Here is a 22,314-nt window from a genome sequence, read left to right on the forward strand (position 1 = left end):
TCTAATTCAGACATTAAACAGAAGACTCTTGGATCACTCTCAGTTTCCTTCTAGCAAATCTCTACTCAGCACTGCACAATCCACTCTACCTGAATTCAGCAAAGCCTCCTAAATAAGAAATCAGAAGGCTTTTTCAGACCATGTTACTGGCTTTCTCTGCTTGGAGAGAGTTGATAATGAATTCATTTCTTTCCAAATTGTTTTCTCCCCTCTCTTCCACAGGCCACCCCTTCCTGGCTCTCCTCACAGTATTCTGACTTGGTACTCTGAGTTGTTGGTGTGTGCTCCTCTTTCTCTTCTAACTCTTCAAAGCTGGGGCTTTCCACTTGTAGTCTCTCTGCTTCTCGTCTCACTTGGACACCCTCCTCCACACTCCAGATTTCACTATCACATATAGGCTGAGGATTCCCCAGTTAAGTCTCCAGTGAAGACTCAATCTCTGAGGCTCAGACTCATGAACTGACCTGTGCTGTATCCCTCTGGGGTGGGTCAGTATACACCTCAATTTCAGGATTTTCAAAGTTAAACTCAGCATATTCCTACCTAAATTGTTTTTTTCACCTATTCTCAAGCTTAATCGCTTGTTAGTATTACCATCCGCTTGGGCACCCAAGCTGTCTTTCATATCCTTTCCTAACCATCAAGATTTAAAGATGTGATCTCCTAAATATTTCTTGACTTTGTCTTCTACCCTTAATACTGCCACCACTAACTCTCCTGCTTTCGTTACCTTTCACTTGGACTGTGGTAATGACCTCCTACCTGATGACTCTGCTTCTGGTACTGTTTCCTGATGAATGACCTCCCAAAGCTGCCACAGTGCTCTAAAACAAAAAAAAATTAGACCCTGCACTGTTCTACTTAAAATTCTTTAATGGTTCATCTTCCCCAGTAAGTCCGGATGATAAAGTCCAAGCTGCCTAACATAAAAGGCCACACGTGGTCTGGCCAATCTCCTCTCTTAGCGTGCCCTGCTCTGAAGTTTATGTCAGAAACACTGAGCTGCTTTAGAGTAAGTGAAGGCCCTTGTACTGTTCTTCCACCTCCATGACTTTGCTTGTCCTGGCCTTTCTGCTTGTATTCACTTTGATCTGGCAACCTCTCCCTTTCATCTTTTACCACCAGCTCAGTTACCATCTCTTCTAAAGGCTTTCCTGACTCTTCTTTCTCACTCCCTACCCCACCCTGGAGAGGTATCTCTCCTCTGGGTACCTGCAGCTTCCTGTAAACTTCTCTACCATTTCCTTCCATGCATGAGATAGCAAGGCTATTTATTGGGTTTGTATCCCAAAATAGATCGTGAACACACCAAAACAGGGAATGACTACTTTCTATTTGTTTCCACTGAATATAGCATATTATTTTACATTATCACCTGGTACATCTTCAACTGTTGGAGGAAGGTAGAAAAGGTTTGGAGAGTCACTGAGGTGAGTAAGTCACTCAACAAAAGTTGAACCAAGGAGAGAATGAAATGTATTGAGGGCCCAATCTATTACATAGAGTAATGTTGTAGTGAACCCCTTAGGCTTGTTTTGTGACTATCACCAAAAGATTTTTTTCAGCCTAATGTGGAAACAAGGAAGGTGACTGAAACCTAGAGTGGGTGATCACCCAAAGAGGAGGATAGATTCTAGGGTGCCAAGAGACCAGCTACAAAGACATCTGAAGCCAGAAAGAGGTGGTGGGTACAGAGAAGAGGACAGAGCCGAGGGGGATGATGAGGGCAGCGAGAAGGAAGGAGAAGGCTGTGTACACTGGGAGAGATGATGATGGGAGAAGGGGAGGGGAGTGATGTGTGTGTGTGTGTGTGTGTGTGTGTGTTTGTGTGTGTGTAAGAGAGACAGAGAGAGAGAAAGAGAGAGAGAGGAGAGAGAGAAATTAAAAACTGAGAGAAGGGCCAGGCACGGTGGCTTACACCTGCAATCCCAGCACTTCGGGAGGCCAAGGTGGGTGGATCACCTGAGGTCAGGAGTTCGAGACCAGCCCAGCCAACATGGAGAAACCCTGGCTCTACAGAAAATACAAAAATTAGCCGGGCGTGGTGGTACACGCCTGTAGTCCCAGCTACTTGGGAGGCTGAGGCAGAAGAATCAGTTGAACACAGGAGGCGGAGGTTGCATGAGCTGAGATCGTGCCACTATACTCCAGCCTGCGTGACAGAGCAAGACTCCATTTCTAAATAAATAAATAAACAAACAAGCAAACAAACAAACAAACTGAGAGAACACTCAGTTCAGAATCCAAAACATAGTGATATCAGTGAGTAGAAGTTCAAGCTGCTGGAAAATCATATTCGGATTCATATTCTAACAAAATTAAATATCATTCTGTTGTGTAATAAATATATTAATGTGATTAAAAGCCTGTTTGCCAGTTGGTGAAATCTTTTGGCATTTTGCATCACATTTCTATAGTCAGAGAATCATGTAAATCATAGAAATAATGACAGGATAGCTTTGGGGTATAATTCCTCTCTCTATTTATAGAAGCAGAGAATTCCAGTCTAATGCTCAGTTACATAATCTGAATTTTATCCAGCCTTCATTTTGAAATAATTTTTCCAAAAGCATGAAAAATAAAAATCCCTCTAGCCCCTCTTTCCTGCAAACAGTTTATTCATCTATTATTTTAGCATCTGCAGAACACTTACCACAGATGAAACAAGTTGTCTTTAGAATTTCTTCTTTTTTCTGTTTTTCACTTCTGAGATCAGCAAAAGTGTCGATGATAACACCAAAAATCAAGTTCAGAACAATAATGATAACAATGAAATAAAAAAGAAGGTCATAAACCACTCGGGCAGCAAACAAGGGTTCCTGAAATAAAAATTTAAAAAAAAATGTGTGTGTGTATATAGATATATACATGTATATGTATATATATGTGTGTGTGTGTGTGTGTGTGTATACACATATATATACACACACACTTTCTAGGCATATTGATTGAGGACACTGTCTAGCATAGAGAATATATTCAATAAATGTTTGCGAAATGAATATAAATAGTATCCCAAGTTGGAAAAATAAGGCTCACTTTCCATCTTTACTTGAAGTGTTGTAAGAAAAACTTCCTAGCCTATTTCCAGAACCAATTAAATTTCTCTAGGAGTGACACATGTCTTTCCCACAATGGTGGGACTTTGCTTTCTTTAGAAATGACTTTATTATGCCATTCTGCTAAATGCATTTTGGCACAGTGGTCTCCTATCCCAGACATTGTAGAAAAGGTAGTTAAATGCCAATTCCAAAATTCAGTGATTAGGGAGCTAAGGAGGACCTAATGATCTGTCAATTTCTGGATTAGGCTTTATCTCAGCCATACAGTGTCAAGTATATACAGCTCCTTCTTATTTCTACCTGAGGAACAGTATTAAAATGCAAATTAGAGACCATGCAATCCAGTTTTTTAACTGAAGAGGAACCTGAGGTTAAGAGGTTAGATGACTTGACAATATGATACAACTGGCCTGAGCAGAGCTAAGATGCTTCAAGCTCCCCGCCTGGCACTTGAGATTTTCCAGCTAGTGAGAAATGTTTCCACTTTGCCATTTTAATATATGAAATCCTGTTAGAATTGGCTCAATTGTATTTATCATGGATAAATGATGGAGGCTATTCCTATGCAGAATCAAAGAGTAAATCTTCATGCTCAAGAAACCTGATAGGCAAGAGGAAACCTCGTTTATGTTATTTATGTAATAATCAACTCCTATATAAAGTTCCCAGTCATGATTTCATTGCTGTAATGCAATACACAGATTAACTTGGAAACACTTCACCACTCTACAAACACACAAAGAATTGTAGTACATTAGCTGTTTCCATGTAATCCTAGCAAACAATTAATTGGCTTTAACAGCCATGGCTATACTTTTAAAGCAAATGGTACAATATATTATCCTGAAAACCAAACCCAAATTATAAATGCTGCGAAGAAAGGTTTAAAAAAAAGATGTGCTTCCTGAAAAAATACTTTTACTCTGGCTTACATCTTTTGATGGCCTTCTTAGCACATCCCCCACACCACCACCGTTCCTGAGGCCCTGGTTCAGCACGGTGACAATGCACATAAGGAGAGTGTCACACGTCCTTTCAATTCCATCTTCATACTCTTCATCAGCTAAAAAACACAGAAATATATGATATAAACTATGTAAAAATATATAAAATAAAATACACATAAAATGAAATATACATACAATAAATACACATACATATACATAAGTATGTATATATACACATATGTAAATATACATAAAATAAACATACATAAAAGATACATACAAATATATAAGAATATAATATTAAAAACAGTGTAGCAAACTTACGTTTAAAAATATATACTGTTACCTCCTTCTAACGGGCTATTTCTAATTGTGCCATGACACAACTTTTGGAAGTCACACAGCATCTGTTCCATATGTGGCAGCACATGACTGACACATAATAATGAAGCCACATATATAATGTCCTCAAATATTTTATTCCTTCTATAGGTGGAAAATAACAGGACGAAAAGCACAAAACATAAGGCGCACATTCGTTGTGCTTGTTATGGTAGGAAGACATTGTGGCAAAACCTGGAAACACAGCCATGTTACCAAGGAGGCAGAAGTACTGCAGGGGAAAGAGCGTGAACAAGGAAGTGTGCTTGGCTTCCAGTTCTGCTCTGTTCCCGCACTGGGACTTGGGCAATATTAGGATCCTCATCTGTAAAATGGGGAGAGCTGTCTGGGGGTGACACTCTTCAGAGGGTTGTTTAAGAATTACATTTAGGGGTCCAGGGGCAGTGGCTCATGCCTATAATCCCAGCACTTTGGGAAGTCGAGGCGGGTGGATCACTTGAGGTCACGAGTTCGAGACCAGCCTGGTCAACATGGAGAAACCCCATCTCTACTAAAAATACAAAAATTCGCTGGACTTGGTGGTGTGTGCCTATAATCCTAGCTACTTGGGAAGCTGAGGCAAGAGAATCACCTGAACTCAGGAAGTGGAGGTTGCAGTGAGCCAAGATCACGCCACTGCACTCCAGCCTGGGTAACAGAGCAAGACTCTGTCTCAAAAAAAAAAAAAAAAAAAAAAAAAAGAAAAGTAAAGAAAAAATACATTTAGGGTATGTAAAATATTATACTTTGCACAGAAATTGGCATACACACAATAGTTGCTTAAAAATTGGGGCAGATATTATTTCTTTATTGCGGTTAAGTGTCTAAGCTTTCTTGAGGACCAACCTGGAGTTCTTGATAAGAAGCACAATGTATTTATGTAAAAAATTCTATTTAGGGATGAAGGGGGAAAGAGAAAAAGATACAATGTGAAAGAAAAATTCCTATTCTTATTTTGTTTAAAGGTATTGGTATCCAACTTGAAACATAATTTCTTAGCCATTTAAAATAGTGAAAAATTAATACTAAGTTGGATATTAGAATCAGAAATTCCTAACACTGGCAAATGACCAGAAATGTAATTTTCTCACCACAAGGTTAAAGAACCACAGGGGTGATAAATTTTGGGATTATGCAGCCACAATATGCACGTCAAGGCATGAGTATAAAAACAACAAGAACAATTCAGTCCAACTTTATCTACATGCTTCATGCCTACAGTACCTTTGATACTTTGTTAAGAAAAGGCTAATTGTCCTCTTCTGAGCCGACTTTATTTTAACATCCTACGGATAAGGGATCCTGATATTTTTACTTTCTTTGGAGCTGTTTCCTTTCAAAACATGCTGGAATACACCTCGAGAGGAGGGCTGAAGTCAGAGACGAAGGCGCGAGTTCAAAATGCAGCATCAGAGACGTCAGCAGAATCTGTGCTTGGTCACTTACCTTAGTACCGAGTCCAAGGCATATTCTGATTTAAACAGCAGGAGAACTAGAACTCCTTTGGAGGAAGGAGAAATGGGGAAGAGGTAGGGCCTGTGGTGAGAGCAATCAGAGCAGCAGGGCAGACAAGGAAGCCAGACCAAGGGTGGGGGAAGCTCAGTCTGGAATGTGCTAGTGAGGTTCCCCCATACACGGCAGTAGATGCCAACATGATGGCTGAGAAGAATATGAGGAAAAAGAGTCAGAAATGTGTAAGAGATCAAAAGGAGCTTTTAAGGGGAAAATCATTTTCCAATAATCAGGTCATGTGGAGCATGTCTACATGCTACTTTGCCACAACTGGACTTTCCATCACTGCCGTCTATCTAGTGTCACGATCTGCATTCATTTATTCATTCAGGAACTACCTGGTCATGTCACAACAAGTGTTTGCTAAAGGCTTAGTAAATGTCAGATTAATCAGCACGTAAACACTACAGGAGAGGGTTTCTACCTCTCTCCAAGAATTTAGAAATAAGATTGTTCTCTAAGAGGTGAGCTCAGTAAAATCCACACACAATTCATGTGATTAGCCATTGTGAAATAAAAGGAATTGGCTGAAAATCTATAACGAGAGAATTTGTTTTCTGTGTGGCATGTAAATGAGAGGAGAACACCCCGGTCAGGTCAATGCCAGCAATCATCCTGTTCAAGATAATCAGTACACAGGCACGCTGATTTTATAGAGGAGCCTCTATGCCTTCGGTTAATAAGGTTTACCTTCCTGAGATGCAGCCACTCTCAATATGGTAAGCCAAGTTACCAGGCATCCAGCCTGAAAGTCAGGCTCTGAGTCATGGTAAATTCATCTAGTAAATGCCACCTTGTGGTTACCTGTGTGATCAGCTGGCCTTGCCCATGCCACACCTGCCTCCTTTCACTACTCCAGCAGCCGCTGGATGAGGTGCTAGGAATATATGGGAGAAGGACGGAAGTGTCCCATCTGCAGAAAATTTACAGTCCCTAGGAAAGGTGGGTCAGCAGCTGAACAGGGGCAGTGCAGTATCACAGGATGCTGCGGAGGCAAAACAGATGCACATCTCACAGACGGGGGCATCAGTATCCTGAAGGGGGTATCACCTGAGTTGGATTTTGAAAGAGGGTCAAGATTGGCCAGTAAAATCAATGAGGGAAGACATTCCAGGCCTTTGTTCATCCTGTGGATGAACAAAGGCAAACAGGCACGAAAGCATGTGGGGTGTTTTGGGAAACTCAGGAAGTTGGGAATGACTGGGACTTTGGTAAACGCAGAAGGGTGTGGGAGGTGTGAGAAGAAACGCAAGAGGGTACCAGGTCATGAGGAGGCTCATACATCAAGCTGAAGAATTTAAACTTAATCCTGAAATTAGGGGGAGACACTGGAAGACTTTCAACAGGGTAAGGTGGCTTTCCAGCTAGTTGGTGAAACAGTACAAGATAAAACATGTACCAGACAAATTCGCATGCAGTAAAAGACACAGAAGTGGAAGCCAGGCATGGTGATACACATGTGTAGGCTCTGCTACTCAGGAGGCTGAAGGGGGAGGGTCACATGAGCCCAAACGCTGGAGACTGCAGTGAGCTATAATCACACCACTGCACTCCAGCCTGGGTGACAGAGAGACTCTGTCTCTTAAAAAAAAAACCCAGAATTCTCAGCAAACTATCACAAGAACAGAAAACCAAACACCGCATGTTCTCACTCATAGGTGGGAATTGAACAATGAGAACACTCAGACACAGGAAGGGGAACATCACACACCGGGGCCTATTGTGCGAAGTGGGGATCGGGGAGGAGGGAGGGATAGCATTAGGAGATGCTAATGTAAATGATGAGTTAATGGGTGCAGCACACCAATATGGCACATTTATACATATGTAACAAATCTGCACGTTGTGTACATGTACCCTAGAACTTAAAGTATAATAAAAAAATTTTTAAAAGGGAAAAAAAAACAAGCAAACAACAAACAAACAAAAATGCAGAAGTAGCAGTGATGCAAAGAGATAGAAATAGGGAGAGAAACTGTACACAGATAATTAGAGGGGAGTCCCTCTAATTAATGTAGACTCTATATTAAGTAGTAGAATTGAGTTTGCCTTGACTCGTCAATGTTCTAAGACTTGAGTAGAAAGGCATTTCACATGCCAGGGACAGAACGCCCCAGAGGTAGAAAAATGTATGCTTGTATGACGAACAGCAAATAAACCAGTAAGTATGGGTGAGAGGAGTGGAAGACGAAGCTGGAGCAATAAACTGGGAGCTCTCTGTGAAGCTGTAGGGAGTTTGGATTTTATTGGGCAGGTAATGGAGCATCATGGAAAGCCTGAGTTGGGGTAGGGGAGGAAATATTCAAGGCGGTGATTTCTGACAAATAGTCTAGGGGTGATATACTGGATGAATTGAAGAGGAAAGAATGACTGGAGGTGGAAGGACCACTTAGGAGGCAGTTGCAATAATTCAGGCATGATGTTCTATGAGCCTCAACTAGGGTAATGGGAGAGAAGAGGCAAAGGATGAATGAAAGGAAGCCGATAGAACTGTAGGCAGAAGGGGGAAGGCAGCATTAAATACAACTCTGAGGCCTCCCAGCCATGGGTGACTTAGGAGAAGGATCGTCCCATTAGACCACATAAATAGGCCATTTAGAAGGAAGAACTGGATGTAGGGTGTTTTGATGAAGGCAAGGAAAGCATCTCAGATGATTTGTATGTTTATAGAATGAGAAGACGATAAAACATTTTTAAACGTCAGAGAGGACAAGAGAGTTCAGAGGATACTGTGATCCAAATTAAGGAAGACAGTAATTTTAAAGATGTCAAAATTGCAGAATAGTCAAAGGCAATGAGAAGCAAAGAAACGGTCACTGGATTAAACAATAGGGTCATCAGGAAACAGTAGGAAGAAGGCAAATAGTAGAGAAAAAGCCGTGCAGAAATTAAAGGAGAGAGGGTCGGTCAACTGTTTTACAGAAAAATTTGGCATTAAAGAAAGGAGACTAGTAGGATATGAGTTCTGGGGAATAAGAAAACCCAGAGGAAGGTTGAATTAGGACCTAAGATGTGTGTAGGAAGAGAGAGAGAGAGAACAGATGATGACAAGGAAAAGATTTCAGAGGTAAGAACAATGGTCCAGTTGATGGTGGCCATGAAGTAATGATAAACACAGGGGTAGTTATAAAAGAAGGGAGAGGGCCAGGTGCAGTGGCTTATGCCTGTAACCCCAGCACTTAGGGAGGCTGAGGCGGGCAGACTACCTGAGGTCAGGAGTTCAAGAACAGCCTGGCCAACATGGTGAAACCCTGTCTCTACTAAACATACAAAAATTAGCTGAGCATGGTGGCACAAGCCTGTAATGCTAGCTACTCAGGAGGCTGAGGCAGGAGAATCACGTGAACCTGGGAGGCAGAGGTTGCAGTGAGCCAGGATCGTGCCATTGTATTCCAGCCTGGGCAACAAGAGCAAAACTCCATCTCAAAAAAAAATTAAAAATTAAAAATGTAAAAAAAAGAAGAAGGGAGAGAACATATTGCTTACAAACAAAAGGAAAGAATTAGTGAAAATAGACTTTTAATGTGGAGACATTTAAAAGAACTAAATATACACCTATGAAGGACTTAGAACAGTACTTGGCGTATAGTTGGGATTCAATACATTCTAGCTATCGCAATTATCCTTACTGAGAGATGGTAGTTAAATCTTATGAAAAGTTTTGGTTTTAAAACAATCAACAAATTCTATGCTTGAATTCTATGAGGTTAAATAAAATCCTCATTTTCAGTTGACTAGTAAAATACAGTATTTTTTCTTAATTTATAATGCAAATAAAATCTTTTATATGAGGGAAGGAATACAAACATATTTTAGTGGCTCTAAAACAGTTCCCTCTAATCTGACGTGTTAATCTATAAATTTTAAAAAATATTGGCCATGCTTGAATAACAGTATTTAATAATGCCATTTTTCTGCTTTAATAATTAAATTATTCAGTGTTATGGTTTCTTAGAAAACAAGGGATTGTCGCTGAGACTCGTTTGAAAGTATGAATGCAAATGGACACCTCTTGTGGGTGGAACACCTGAGGTCAGGAGTTCAAGACCAGCCTGGTCAACATGGTGAAATACCTTCTCTACTAAAATACAAAAATTAGCCAGGTATGGTGGCACATGCCTGTAATCCCAGCCACTCAGGTGGCTAAGGCAGGAGAATCACTTGAACCCGGGAAGTGGAGGTTGCAATGAGCTGAGATTGCGCCATTGTACTCCAGCCTAGATGACAGAGCGAGACTCGGTCTCAAAAAAGAAAGAAAGAAAGAAAAGAAAGAAAAGAAAAGAAAAGAAAAGAAAAGAAAAGAAGGAAGGAAGGAAGGAAGGAAGGAAGGAAGGAAGGAAAGAGAAAGAGAGAGAGAAAGAACAAACCTCGTGCTTGTTAGTCTTAAGCTTTAATTATAATCAATTCATTGGTGGAAATGCTGATTTTAAAAATTTCAACTAGATCCAAACTGTCAGTACTGCTGGAAAAATAAATAAATAACAAGAAATAAAAATTTTAACGAGAAAAAAAAAGTAAAACACTGGGGACCCAGTGGGAAGCGAAAATGTAGAATGCATTAAGGCTGGCTGGTTTCGGTATTCATCAATCTTTTCTATTAAAGTAAAATACCCAAACATATTAAATTTGAATTATTCATAAATGTTAAGTGTCTGTGAACTTTGTCCTTTTTCCTGTACATTCAAATGATTTTTACTTGTAAAATAACTATAATTGTGTTTTGTAAATTGTTGCAAAAAGGCCTTGGTTTTTTTAAGGTGAATATTTTTGTTCAGGAACCAGGGAGGTCTGCAGCAAATGAAATATGAACTTTTTTTTTTTTTTAAACACAGTTGGTTGCCAGTTACTGTGTGAATTTTCTGGCACTGGGACAATGACCTTCCCTGCATCCACAGGAGCCCTCCGAGGGAGCTGGCCACTCTGCCTCCTAGTCACCGTGAGGCTTGTTATTAAGCTACTGTGTATGTCTGCGCCTTTTGTAACATGGACCTGCTGTCCACAAGGTAACAAACTAAGGCTGTCACAGATGCACACTAGGGTTTGCAAGTTAAAATTTAATCCTGGTCTTAGACATAGAAGTTATTTTTAAATTTAAGTGACACATGCTGCACAACAAACCCCAGGTTCTAGCTTTCACTCTACTTTTGCAGTTAACTACATGCAGTCAAAATTTAAAAGTGGCAAAGGCTAGCAGATCAAATCCATAACATTTTCAAACAGATGAATTTTATCACTCACAATGCCAAATACAAAAAGTGTATGGGAGAAAGAGCAGATTAATACAGGCATTCCTGTATTTTCATTACTGATGGAGGAATACTCCCCAATTGTGAAAAGCTATTGCCACCATCTCTGGCTTCCAGCAGTATCTGTGACACACCTCCAGAGATGAAACTCCTCCACTCTCCAGATGGAATGCTCGCTTTCCTCCCTACTCTGGCAGCTATCCTTACAAAATCATCTCCACCTCTTCCCCCAACTCCTAGCTCTGCTGCAGCCTAAAAGATGGAGACCTTCTCCAATGTGCCTGGGAGGAACAAGTCACCATTTGTCCATAGGAAGGAGAAATGATGTTCTTTGTGTAATATATTAGGTGAAGTGCAGGTTATAGAGGGTTTCCTGGGAAGCCTTTTATAAGAGTTTGTATTCAGGTTCATGAATAACAGTTTATCAAGCTTAACATTATTAATATTTTGGGCTGGATGATTCTTTGTTGTGGGCTGTCCTGTGCAATGCGGGATACTTGGCAGCTTCCCTGAACTCTACCCACTAGATGCCAGTAGCACCCCATCCCAGTTGTGACAACCAGACATGTCTCTAGACATTGTCAGATGTTCCTGGGGGGTTGGGGTAGGGGTGGGGACAAAATAAACTCCAGTTCATAAATATGTAATAAAGAATATTTATATTCAAGAAATTGCCTTTAGTAGGTATAAAGAAAGGCTTAAAGAAAATCTATCCAAACATACTCAGTGAAATGAAATAATCTCAAATTTTTGTTAGGGAAAAAATAATTTATAGTGATCCTTTAATTTGGAGGCAATAAGACAGAAGGTTGGAACCTAGGCTTTGAAATCTATGTCGATATATATTGACTAACTACCTATGTGATCTTGGCAACCTATTTAATGCCTCTTTCCTTAGGCCCTTACCTAAAATGTAAGGATAACTAGTAGTATCTATCTATCTCACAGGGTTGTTGTGATAATTAAGTGACATAATGCACACAATGTGCTCAGCACAGTACCTGAAATGAGTAAGCCTTCTCCACATCCTTGAACATGTCTCAGGGCGTTCACTCTCGGATGTTCCATGTGCCCTGAACACACTTCTCCCTCCTCTTGGCCTGACTAGTTCCTTCTCATCCTCCAAGTCTCAACTTAAGTAATTCCTCTTAGAAAGGTCTCTCTGTCGGCCGGGCGCGGTGGCTCACACCTGTAATCCCAGCACTTTGGGGGGCCGAGGCAGGCGGATCACGAGGTCAGGAGATTGAGACCATCCTGGCTAACACGGTGAAACCCCGTCTCTACTAAAAATACAAAAAATTGGCTGGGCGTGGTGGCGGGCGCCTGTAGTCCCAGCTACTCGGGAGGCTGAGGCAGGAGAATGGTGTGAACCCGGGAGGCAGAGTTTGCAGTGAGCCGAGATTGTGCCACCACACTCCAGCCTGGGCGACAGAGCAAGACTCCATCTCAAAAAGAAAAAGAAAGGTCTCTCTGTCTAATCTCCCAACAGCCAATCTCTATTGTGATGATCAGCCATAGCACTGCTAGTAATACTCACCTTATCTTATAACTTTTTATGTTTCCCTTACTATAAGTTCTATAAAGGCCAGAATCATGTTTGTTTATTCAACACTGTGTCCTCATCTAGCATGGTGGCTGGCCCAGAGTAGGGGCTCAACAAATGTAACTATATGAAAGAATTAATGAAGGAATGAATATACAAGGCTTTTATTATATTATCATCCTCATCATCAAGGTTTATACCGAGTAGACTTAACTACTCTCCTGTTTTCTAAAAGTATTTACTTTTTAAATTTTAAGATCAAAATGTCACAATAGTATTAACATGTGAAATAATTACAATAGACCATTTGGTTGAGCATCAACAGTCATGCCTGGGGAGCTGTATAAAGCCTAACATTTGCAGGATTACACAGAGCTGGGCAGTTAACCATCCTGGGGGAGTCTCACACTATGAATGACCTGGAAGACCTCATTCTACGAGAGTGGCCCTGGCAGTTCTCTCTGTCTGTGCCTTGGGAGCCCTGGCTACCACACTGGGTGAGACTCAGATCCTCTTCTGGGCCCACTGGGTCAGCCCTCTCTGTACACTCTGGAAGAAGGAATACTAACTTTGTTGTTGGTTCACTAGCAAAGCAATATTTTGTCTTGAAATCAAACCACAGTTAAAGTATATTTGCTTTAAAATAAAGGAAACAATAGTAAAGAAATATTCAGAGAGAGAAGACCAATGCAAGCATAGGGCCACTGATACTTGGAACCATGTTGTTAAAATGAAATAATAAAAAGTTAATAATAAACTTTTTAACATATTATTTTTCATACTCTGTTAAGGGAGAAAATGGTGAATTGAAAAAGAAATAAATACTGATGACAATCATTTGAACTCTGAGGTGGCCAAAGAGATCCCAAGAGTCATTTAATTTTACCCAGCTATTTCAACTATGTTCAAGTTTTCAAAATATCTTTTTAAAAAGTGATTTTTTAAAAAGTCATGGATAATGATGGAAAATGAGGGACACCTGTAGAGCTGAATTTGAGACTGTGACAGACCCTGCAAGCTGATGAAAAATGCTGTTTGACACCAAGATAAGATACTAAAGTGGATCACTAAAGAGACAGCGTGAGTTAGGACCAACCCACGCTATCAGCGCATTCAGTACGTGTTCAGACTAACCTCAAATTAGAAACGTAGCAGACATCATGTATCTGGGCTTTGGCAAAAAGTCTTTGATAAAGAGTCTCATGATATCATTTCAAAAAAGATAGAGAAACATGGGCTGAATGATATTAACAGTTTATTTAAGAGAGATTTCTATGCAACTGAAGAATTGCACAAAATGCAACCGTGTCCATGTGAGAGCATGTTCTAGAGCTTAGCACTGCGCTGCTGTCCTGTGCATTTCTGGCACCTTTAATGGAAATCTTCTAGAACAGAGGCTGGCAAAAAAAAAAAAAAAATCTGTAGCCAGATGGCAAATATCTTAGGCTTACATACAGTTTCCCTCACATGTTTTTCTTGAAAAATAAAAATAAAAATTTTACAATCATTCTTAGCTCTAGGGCTGTATAAAACTAGGGCAAGTCATATTTTCCCATGGGACATAGTTTGCCATCTTCTGTCTAAGGGTGTGTCAAACTTGAGGACATGAGGGAGAATAAATATATTGCTTGACAGAATCAGGATCCATACAGACACTGTGAGGCTTGTGGCACATTAGAACTGGAAGGGACCTGAAACCTGGAGATCATCTGGGCAAAGACCTCCTGATCTATTCATTGGTCAAACTGGGATATCCTGGGATTATGGGCTGGCAAAAATATATAGAAAAAAATGCATGGGCTTCTATTTGAAGTCCCAAACTCCTAATTATATGAGAACAGGGTGGCTGTTTATGACTTGACAGTTGAACCAGTGAAGGATGGCATTTTAGCCAACGGTCAGCCAAATATGGGTCAAGAGTGTGATGTGGTTCTAAACTCCAGTATCCAGAATAAGATAGCACCTTTCAACTGCTTGCCCTGGAGTGTCATGGCAGTAGTCACTGTTACAGTATGTGAGGAAGGTTGAAGAAATTGGAGGTGTTTAGACTGGAGGATGCAAATAACAGGATTTTACAAACTGCAGAGCACAATAATGCTATACGAGTCAAGAATGAGCTGGTTCTTATTGTGAGCCTTGACTGGGAGAGCAGGCAGCAGGGGAGAGAAGTTCTGGTGACAGCTGCCCACAGTGCCTATGGCTGCTGGGACACTGGATGGAATGTATTTCAGGTGCTTAATTCTCTCTTTAGGTCAAAAAGCATAAAATATTTGTCAGTAGAAGGGTCTATTCATTATTCCTCAATCAATAGTCCAACATCTCAAGGAAAAGCACGTTTAGGAAAGAAAGCACTATCATTATGACCAGACAAACAGTGTGGTCCCAAATGGAAACTGGGGAACTCCACACCTACACTATGCTTAACTCTTTCTTCCCTTATCTGTCCTAAGTCTAACTTTGCCTTCTGTAGATACAACACATCAACTCCTACTAAATCTGCTCCTTTTTGTATATGACAACCCTTGAGATATTTGAAGACATAAACTCCCTAAATCTTTGCTGCTTCAGGAAACAGATCACTAACTTCTACAGTTCATTAAATATCACATATGCCATAGTTTCCAAACTGCCACATCCTATGAGATCAATTCATAGTTTAAAAAATTATTTTTGTATGTGTGGTTCCATTTGATCCTGTGGAGGAAGGGAAAGTTTCATTCTCATTCTCTCTCTAGAGAGAGAGAGATAGGCAGGCAAGTCATCTGAACAAAGTCCAGGAAATTTGCATAACTTGTCCAAGACATAGAGCTATAGGGTGTGAGGTCCAGGATTATTACCAATTCTTTTGAGTTATAAGCCCATGCTCTTCCCTATCCTGTGTTAAAGGCTACACAGCTTTTTAAAAGGGACTCAGTGTGGTTTGCAATATGGTAATAGAATCTTCAGCAGCACATACCACAGGGTAAATGTGCTGAATCCTCCTGAATAGAAACAATACAAGGGACAGGAGAGGGGTACAGAATGACCAATGTGGGAATCTTTTCTCCAGTTCAAATCATCTTGGTTCTTTTACCCTCTATTCTTCTATTTCAGTCCATCATGAAATTTGTAGAGCAACTCCCTAAGACGTAATAATATTTACCAAATAAAACTTCAGAGATATCAAGTTCATACTGACCCAGAGTCCTTTATACAAACCTGTATTTGAAGCTGGAATTGTGGGTGAACAGTTCTCCTTGGCACATGCTTCCATCATGGTAGTTAAAGTCATGGTAGGCACTTGATGACTGCCTAAGAAAATACAAAGTAGTACATAATATAGAGTCAAATATGCACCTGATGAAAACTGAAACTACAGTTCTAAAGATATGTAAATTAAAGCCATTCATACTACAACTTAGCTGTGTTCCTAAAGTCCTAGGAAGTTAGTATGGAATTCTGAACACAGTTTTGCCTATTGAAGCAATTTTATAAATGGAGAATAGGTTCATAGCCCAACCCACTAAAAGGCTTTTATACCTTTTTTAAGTGGTTGAGATAAAGTATTAATACTGTAGACCTTTACAACCATGTGTAATAACGTTTCTATGGGCAAACTCATTCAGGGTTCTGACTTGGGATGCCAGGAACGTATTTCCCTCAATGCAGTTAGCAGTCCCTGAGCCCTAAGCCACTGGTCCCTACAGCTGAGGCAGGGACTGCTGCTGGTAGTGGTTCTAATGGTCAGGTACAGGCTCTAGGGAACTAAGGGCATCATATGCCTTGGGGAGCAAGAATCTTCTGCCAGATCTGTGTTCAGGATCTTCTGTTCTTCCATAGTCCCCAGGAATCTATCTGCTTCCTGGCTCACCACCTATTTTCCTGACCCAGAACAGAATAGAAAATAGGCACCCTCCTATTCGTATGAAACAATGTTTCGTTTTTAAAAGTGTTTCTGTTAGTAACAAATATGAAGTAAAGAGGTTCCTCTCAAACCTATTTTTCACATAGAGCCATCAAGGGAAATCTTTATGATGGAGAGACAAGAGTGGATCCAACAAAGGTTGTAGCAGTATTGGCGTGCATTTCCCAGCAATGCCACACCATGGTTACCCTGACTCTGACTCATCAGCTGAGATGGGGTAGAAGTGGCAAAGGAAAGCTGGAGTTTGGAGGAAACATGAGGAGGCAGAGTGAGGCTGAGAGAGCTAGTGTCCTCCCCAGAAAGGGTCCACAGATTTACCTCCATCCCCTGAGGGTGGGCACATCTCCATTAGCCCTGAGTTGAGGGTGGGTGGGTGTGGGGGTCAGAAAGTGAGAGGAGAGGAGTATGCCCTGTGGCCATTCCCTTACTTAAAGCATTCCCTTACTTACTGAAGCATCCTGCTAGGCTCCACAGGCCCAGAGCTGAGGCTTGGGAGAACAACTGTCAACTAGAGGACATGGAGATAAATCTGTGGACCCTACAATTGAATGGAGAGAGTGAAGTACAGATTTTTTTTTAATGTAATACATTAGAGGAGGAAGAAGTGAATTCTAGGAGGGGGAAAAAAAACAGAAAGCTTTTTGGAAAAGGATCCATCTAAAGGAGTCATAGGACTTAGATTCATCAAGGTAAGGCAGGGAGCAAAGGGGGGATTCCAGGTGCAATTTGTCTGACAAAAGGCGCAGAGGTCAACAAAGGCATGGACCAGCCAGAGTGACCAGAGCTACCAGCCACTACTTTAAACCAAGAACCCCACATCCAGTGCAGATCCAAAGGCTGTGAACCAATGAGAGACAGTGAGAGCTGTGGTTGGAATGAATAATTTGGGCAGGCAGAAGAGAGGCTGCAGGTGGGGAAGCTACATGGCGGCTCCTGCAGAATTCTGGGTGAGTGGAAATGAAGGTGAGAAACAGAAGGGTGAGAAACAGGAGAGTGGCCCTGAAAATGGGGAAGAGGGACAGGTGTGTGTGAGAGAAACTATCACCTCCACTTTTCAACACATCCTTCTTTCCAAGTTCACAGACTTTTCTAAGACACCAATTTCTTGATCATTGCTTAAGTGGCAGCTACTTCATCTATCAAGCCAGATTCCTCTGGTCCTACAGGCAGGATCTGTGTTTCCAATGGCATTTGCCAATTACCCATCCTCTCCTCTCACAGGACCCTGTGATGGCTTTACCATTCAGCTTTAGAACTCTCAACCTCTCCCCGTTGCTCCCACCAACTGGTTTTCTGATCTTTTCTTCTCATTTGCTAAAGAGTTGCATACTTCTCTCCAAATTTCACTGGCTACCCAGGGGTGTTCTCAATAATGTCACTCAATATACAGTCAACTTTGCAAGTAAATAGTGTTCAATACATGAAAGAATAAACTTAGCTCTGTGTATCAATAGAGACAATATATGGCATTAGACATGAAATTTAAAATATTGTGAAAACAAGGGTGTTTTTCCTAGGGCATCATGTCATGTATAATCTCAATCTATGAAACAAACACTCTTAATCTATGAATAATCAAGGGTTTTTAACAGTTAACTTTGTTAACTGTTCCCATATGCTGGGTTTTCATCGTATTTATAAAATCTTATTTAACAGCATTCTATATGAATGTGCATATATTTTTAATAAAGAGCTTGAAACTTCTGGTCTACTGTTGTCCATTTTGTAAAAAACAAAAAAAAAAGAAAAAAGGCATTTCTCCAAGGAAAATATTTATATTCATAATACAATGATAACCAAGTTACTTTTTAAAGAGCACAAAATATTTGCCACTTGATTCATAAGACAATAACTGCTGCACGCATTTTGAATTCATAAATTATGATTCAGCTTCAGACTCAATCTGTACTGAGTTACTCAATGTCATCATGCCTCAAATCTAGTAAGTAATTAATATAATTAATGTGGAGGTTTTGGGAAGCAGACAGTCTATATATATATATACACACACATACATACAAACACAGGTCCCTATATTTACACCTGTAAAATTCTGGGAAGAGTAACATTTAAGGAAGAAGAACAAGAAAGACAGTAACAGAAAATACTTTATGTTCTTGTGAATAAAGAATAATACCTAGGTATAAAATTCAGGACAGTCTCAAGTTTAATAACTTCCAGTCCACATATATGATGTTTCCATTCTGTGCTTCGATGACTGAGACTTACTAATAGACTTAAATGCCATAATCTAAGAAAGATACTACCATATATCATCAATTTAGTAATTAAGAAATGTTTGTTAAAGGCAAGAGAGAATACCATTTTCCAGGCATCACTAATTAAATCCTAGTTTTATATTTAATGGCTTGAGGAGAAAGAGTGTCATATTTTGGTTTCCATTCTCTACAACCCATAGTCAACAGAATCACCCAGAGAAACCATTAGCAAAGCGCAGAACTATGATTTCTACCCAGCAAAGCAGGAGAGGAGGAAAAAGAATAATAAACTTCGGAAGCTTAACCAAAACAATACAAGGTAGGAAAGGGGGAAAAACACTTTAGAAAGCTCAATAAATAAATCAAAATAACACAGAGAGAATAAAGCCTAACACCACAGGAATCACATTGATTATAAATGGATGGTGTCTAACCAGTAGCAACAAAAATAAAGAGAGTATTAAAGTTCTGAAAGTCACACACTGATAGATTTGGCCCATTAATCCCAATATTTTGAGCATGTCTTCTTTGTTTTGCTCAATATTTTGAGCAAATTTCTTATGATCTGGTGGTTTCAAATCAAAGCATTTATCATTTTCAATTATTTAAGTATAATATTATATACTATGATCAAACATGTATGGAATAATGATTGTGAATGATGCTAGCTGTTACTTTTGGGGAGACAGGGAAAAAGAGGAAGAAAAGATTTTTAAAGTTATTATCCTGCACTGAAGTTGCTGACTATCTTTTGGATGGGGGGGTGTCCTCAGCTTTATTGAAACTTTTTTGCTTGTTTGTTTGTTTTGTTTTGTTTTTTGAGACGGAGTCTCGCTCTGTCGCCCAGGCTGGAGTGCAGTGGCCGGATCTCAGCTCACTGCAAGCTCCGCCTCCCGGGTTTATACCATTCTCCTGCCTCAGCCTCCCAAGTAGCTGGGACTACAGGCGCCCGCCACCTCGCCCAGCTAGTTTTTTGTATTTTTTAGTAGACACGGGGTTTCACCAGGTTAGCCAGGATGGTCTCGATCTCCTGACCTTGTGATCCGCCCGTCTCGGCCTCCCAAAGTGCTGGGATTACAGGCTTGAGCCACCGCGCCCAGCCTATTGAAACTTTTTACTGACACTGAGCTAGGATGATGTTTCTCGTGTAAGTATTTCCCTGTACACACTGACAGCTAATATACAGCCTAAGAGTATTTCACATTCCTGACTCTTAGTAGTAAACAAACATATTCTCAAAGGAATAAAAGAAAACATTTCCTCCATTCAGGTTTATCTGTAAACATATTCTCAAAGGAATAAAAGAAAACATTTCCTCCGTTCGTGTTTATCTGTAATCCTGTTAACAAGCTACACACAAGTCATATCTGCCATCATAGAAACCTCATTTAGTGGTAATAGCAATACCTGTAACAGGAGTTCGGTTTTTCAGCCTATCAACTTCCATAGTGAAGTCATCCTTCAAAAAAAGGAACCCAATAATGGAAAACAGGTAGACGAGGATGAGAGCCAGGACTGCAGTTAGAATAATAGAGCGGCCATTTCGTGTGACACTTTTTATGACATTCAGCAGAGTCTCTTCTCTGTACACCAAATCAAAAAGCTACAAAGATAAAGAAAACACTAATAAGAAAAGAAGGCATTGGAGGAAAAGGTGAACAAACATAAATATAATTACAAATACAAATGCAAACCATTCTAGTTTATATATAAAGAAATAACCTAAACCACCTTAAAATGAACCAAAGTATTTATTTCTTCTCCAGCTAGACTATATTAATAAACTGTTTTTCTGTAAAGATACATATAGCACAACATATAATGTGAATCTGTGGGTTTCATAACCAACATAATATCAATTTACTAAAACATTATAAAAATAGCTTAGTTTTACATTTGAATTCAGAAAAGTTATATTGTACTTTACCAGCTGAGCTACTTATTCTTTATTTTTGGTCTTACTGATATTCTGCAGTTACTTCTGGAATATGTAAAATGGCTTAAGTGAGAATGCAAATTAGGTCCTCGTAAGTGATGAATAATTGAGAAATTCATTAAGTGTATTATTTAATCAAGGGATTAGAGGTGAAATTGTAAGAAGAGTTTCATGAGTCTGATGCAGTGGGAAAAGTATGAAATTTAAAAATATTTGGAAAATGCAAACATCCTTCCTTAGTAACAGGGTATAATGAGGAAAAAACCTATTACTTAAGTATATACTTGGAAATGGAAGTAGAAACAAAAATATAATATGTAATTTTGCTAATTGACTTTCTCTAATAGGTTACTACCTATTTTGTCTTCAGTAATAGAAAATCTACGCACTAGTCAAGCTCTGTGTTTGTAATCTGTAGTAGACACTAAGGACAATTTAATTTATTGCTACATTATAAAGTTGAAATTATACATTAGAAAGTACATGTTTTATTATTAAAATCTGGTTAAATGCAATAAAATCACATTCACTTTTAGAAAGGTATAAATGTCTGTTTGGAAATGAATAGTATTTAAAAAATTGGAATAATTGGAGTTTGTCTTCTATCTGTGGGCAGTAATTAGAGTTTCTGAACTGGCTGAAATGATCAATTATGTGTCATATACGCTTTCAGGGCCTTGGTCTATTTTTTTTCTGAGTACTGAGGGTTATACAGTTACTGTCCAATTTAATTGTAGTCTTGCAAATAATTGCTATCTAGATATTAACTTGTTTGCTCACCTTAGGAAACTGCTATTTTATGATGGTTAATTTTTTTTAAAGTCTATTTTGCTATCTATTTACCTCCTGGAAGGAGCAGTCAGCTTTAGAAATAAAGTCAATATTCTTCAGTACAGACAAATTAACTAATGCACATTCAACTTCCAAATTGTCAACATTGTGGCTTATTAAATTTATTTAAGCAGAAAGTTGACATAGTCGAGATTTTTCTTTAAGTTAACTCTGCAGAGGTTTAAAGAAAAAAAAATCTGGCAATGTGCTGTAGTTCAGCTCTAGAGAAGGTTTATAGCTTTCAGAAGCTCCTGGGATGCTTGCTAAAAATTCATATGCCTGGGTTCCATTCTAGGCCCATGGAATCAGAATCTTACAAAAGCTGTTGACATTGGGCAGGCTGATTGTTCTTTCCATTTATTTCTGAAAACAAAATCTAGAGTGTGGTTTTTATTATTCTGGATAAAGGACTGACAATTTTGGGTACAACAGGGAATTAATATTCACATATTTTTCAAATATAAAAAATCTTTTAAAAATATGCTTATGATTTTTGGTATTATGTATATTACAATTTTCTTCTAGTACTCTAAACATCAAAATAGACTATATCCTTTTCAGAACCAACCCAATAAGAACAAACTAGCATCAATACTGTAAGATTTGAAAGATAAAAGACCAGAGGAAAATACAATTAGAAAATGGGGTTAGTAAAAACATAAACATGAGTACATAATTTCACATGTTTTTCATATTATCTGATATGGTTTGGCTCCGTGTCTCCACCCAAATT

At 39.4% G+C, this 22,314-nt stretch overlaps 3 protein-coding genes across 15 annotated transcripts in view; 1 reads left to right on the plus strand and 2 right to left on the minus strand.

Moving 5' to 3' along the window:
- MED21 (mediator complex subunit 21) overlaps window positions 1–22,314 on the plus strand; it is a 1,150,573-nt gene that overhangs the window by 494,473 nt on the left and 633,786 nt on the right. The window lies entirely within an intron of this gene.
- BHLHE41 (basic helix-loop-helix family member e41) overlaps window positions 1–22,314 on the minus strand; it is a 348,201-nt gene that overhangs the window by 274,365 nt on the left and 51,522 nt on the right. The gene's annotated exons all lie outside the window — the stretch shown is intronic.
- ITPR2 (inositol 1,4,5-trisphosphate receptor type 2) overlaps window positions 1–22,314 on the minus strand; it is a 495,967-nt gene that overhangs the window by 56,524 nt on the left and 417,129 nt on the right. For both annotated transcript variants that reach the window (XM_050746648.1, XM_050746649.1), the window contains 4 exons: window positions 20,222–20,417; window positions 15,890–15,982; window positions 3,995–4,125; window positions 2,654–2,819 (listed from right to left, as the gene is read on the minus strand). In XM_050746648.1, the coding sequence (XP_050602605.1) occupies window positions 2,654–2,819; window positions 3,995–4,125; window positions 15,890–15,982; window positions 20,222–20,417 (586 nt within the window). The remainder of the gene's footprint in view (window positions 1–2,653; window positions 2,820–3,994; window positions 4,126–15,889; window positions 15,983–20,221; window positions 20,418–22,314) is intronic.

The sequence above is a fragment of the Macaca thibetana genome, chromosome 11 (assembly GCF_024542745.1).
Source record: "Macaca thibetana thibetana isolate TM-01 chromosome 11, ASM2454274v1, whole genome shotgun sequence".
NCBI lineage: Eukaryota > Metazoa > Chordata > Mammalia > Primates > Cercopithecidae > Macaca > Macaca thibetana.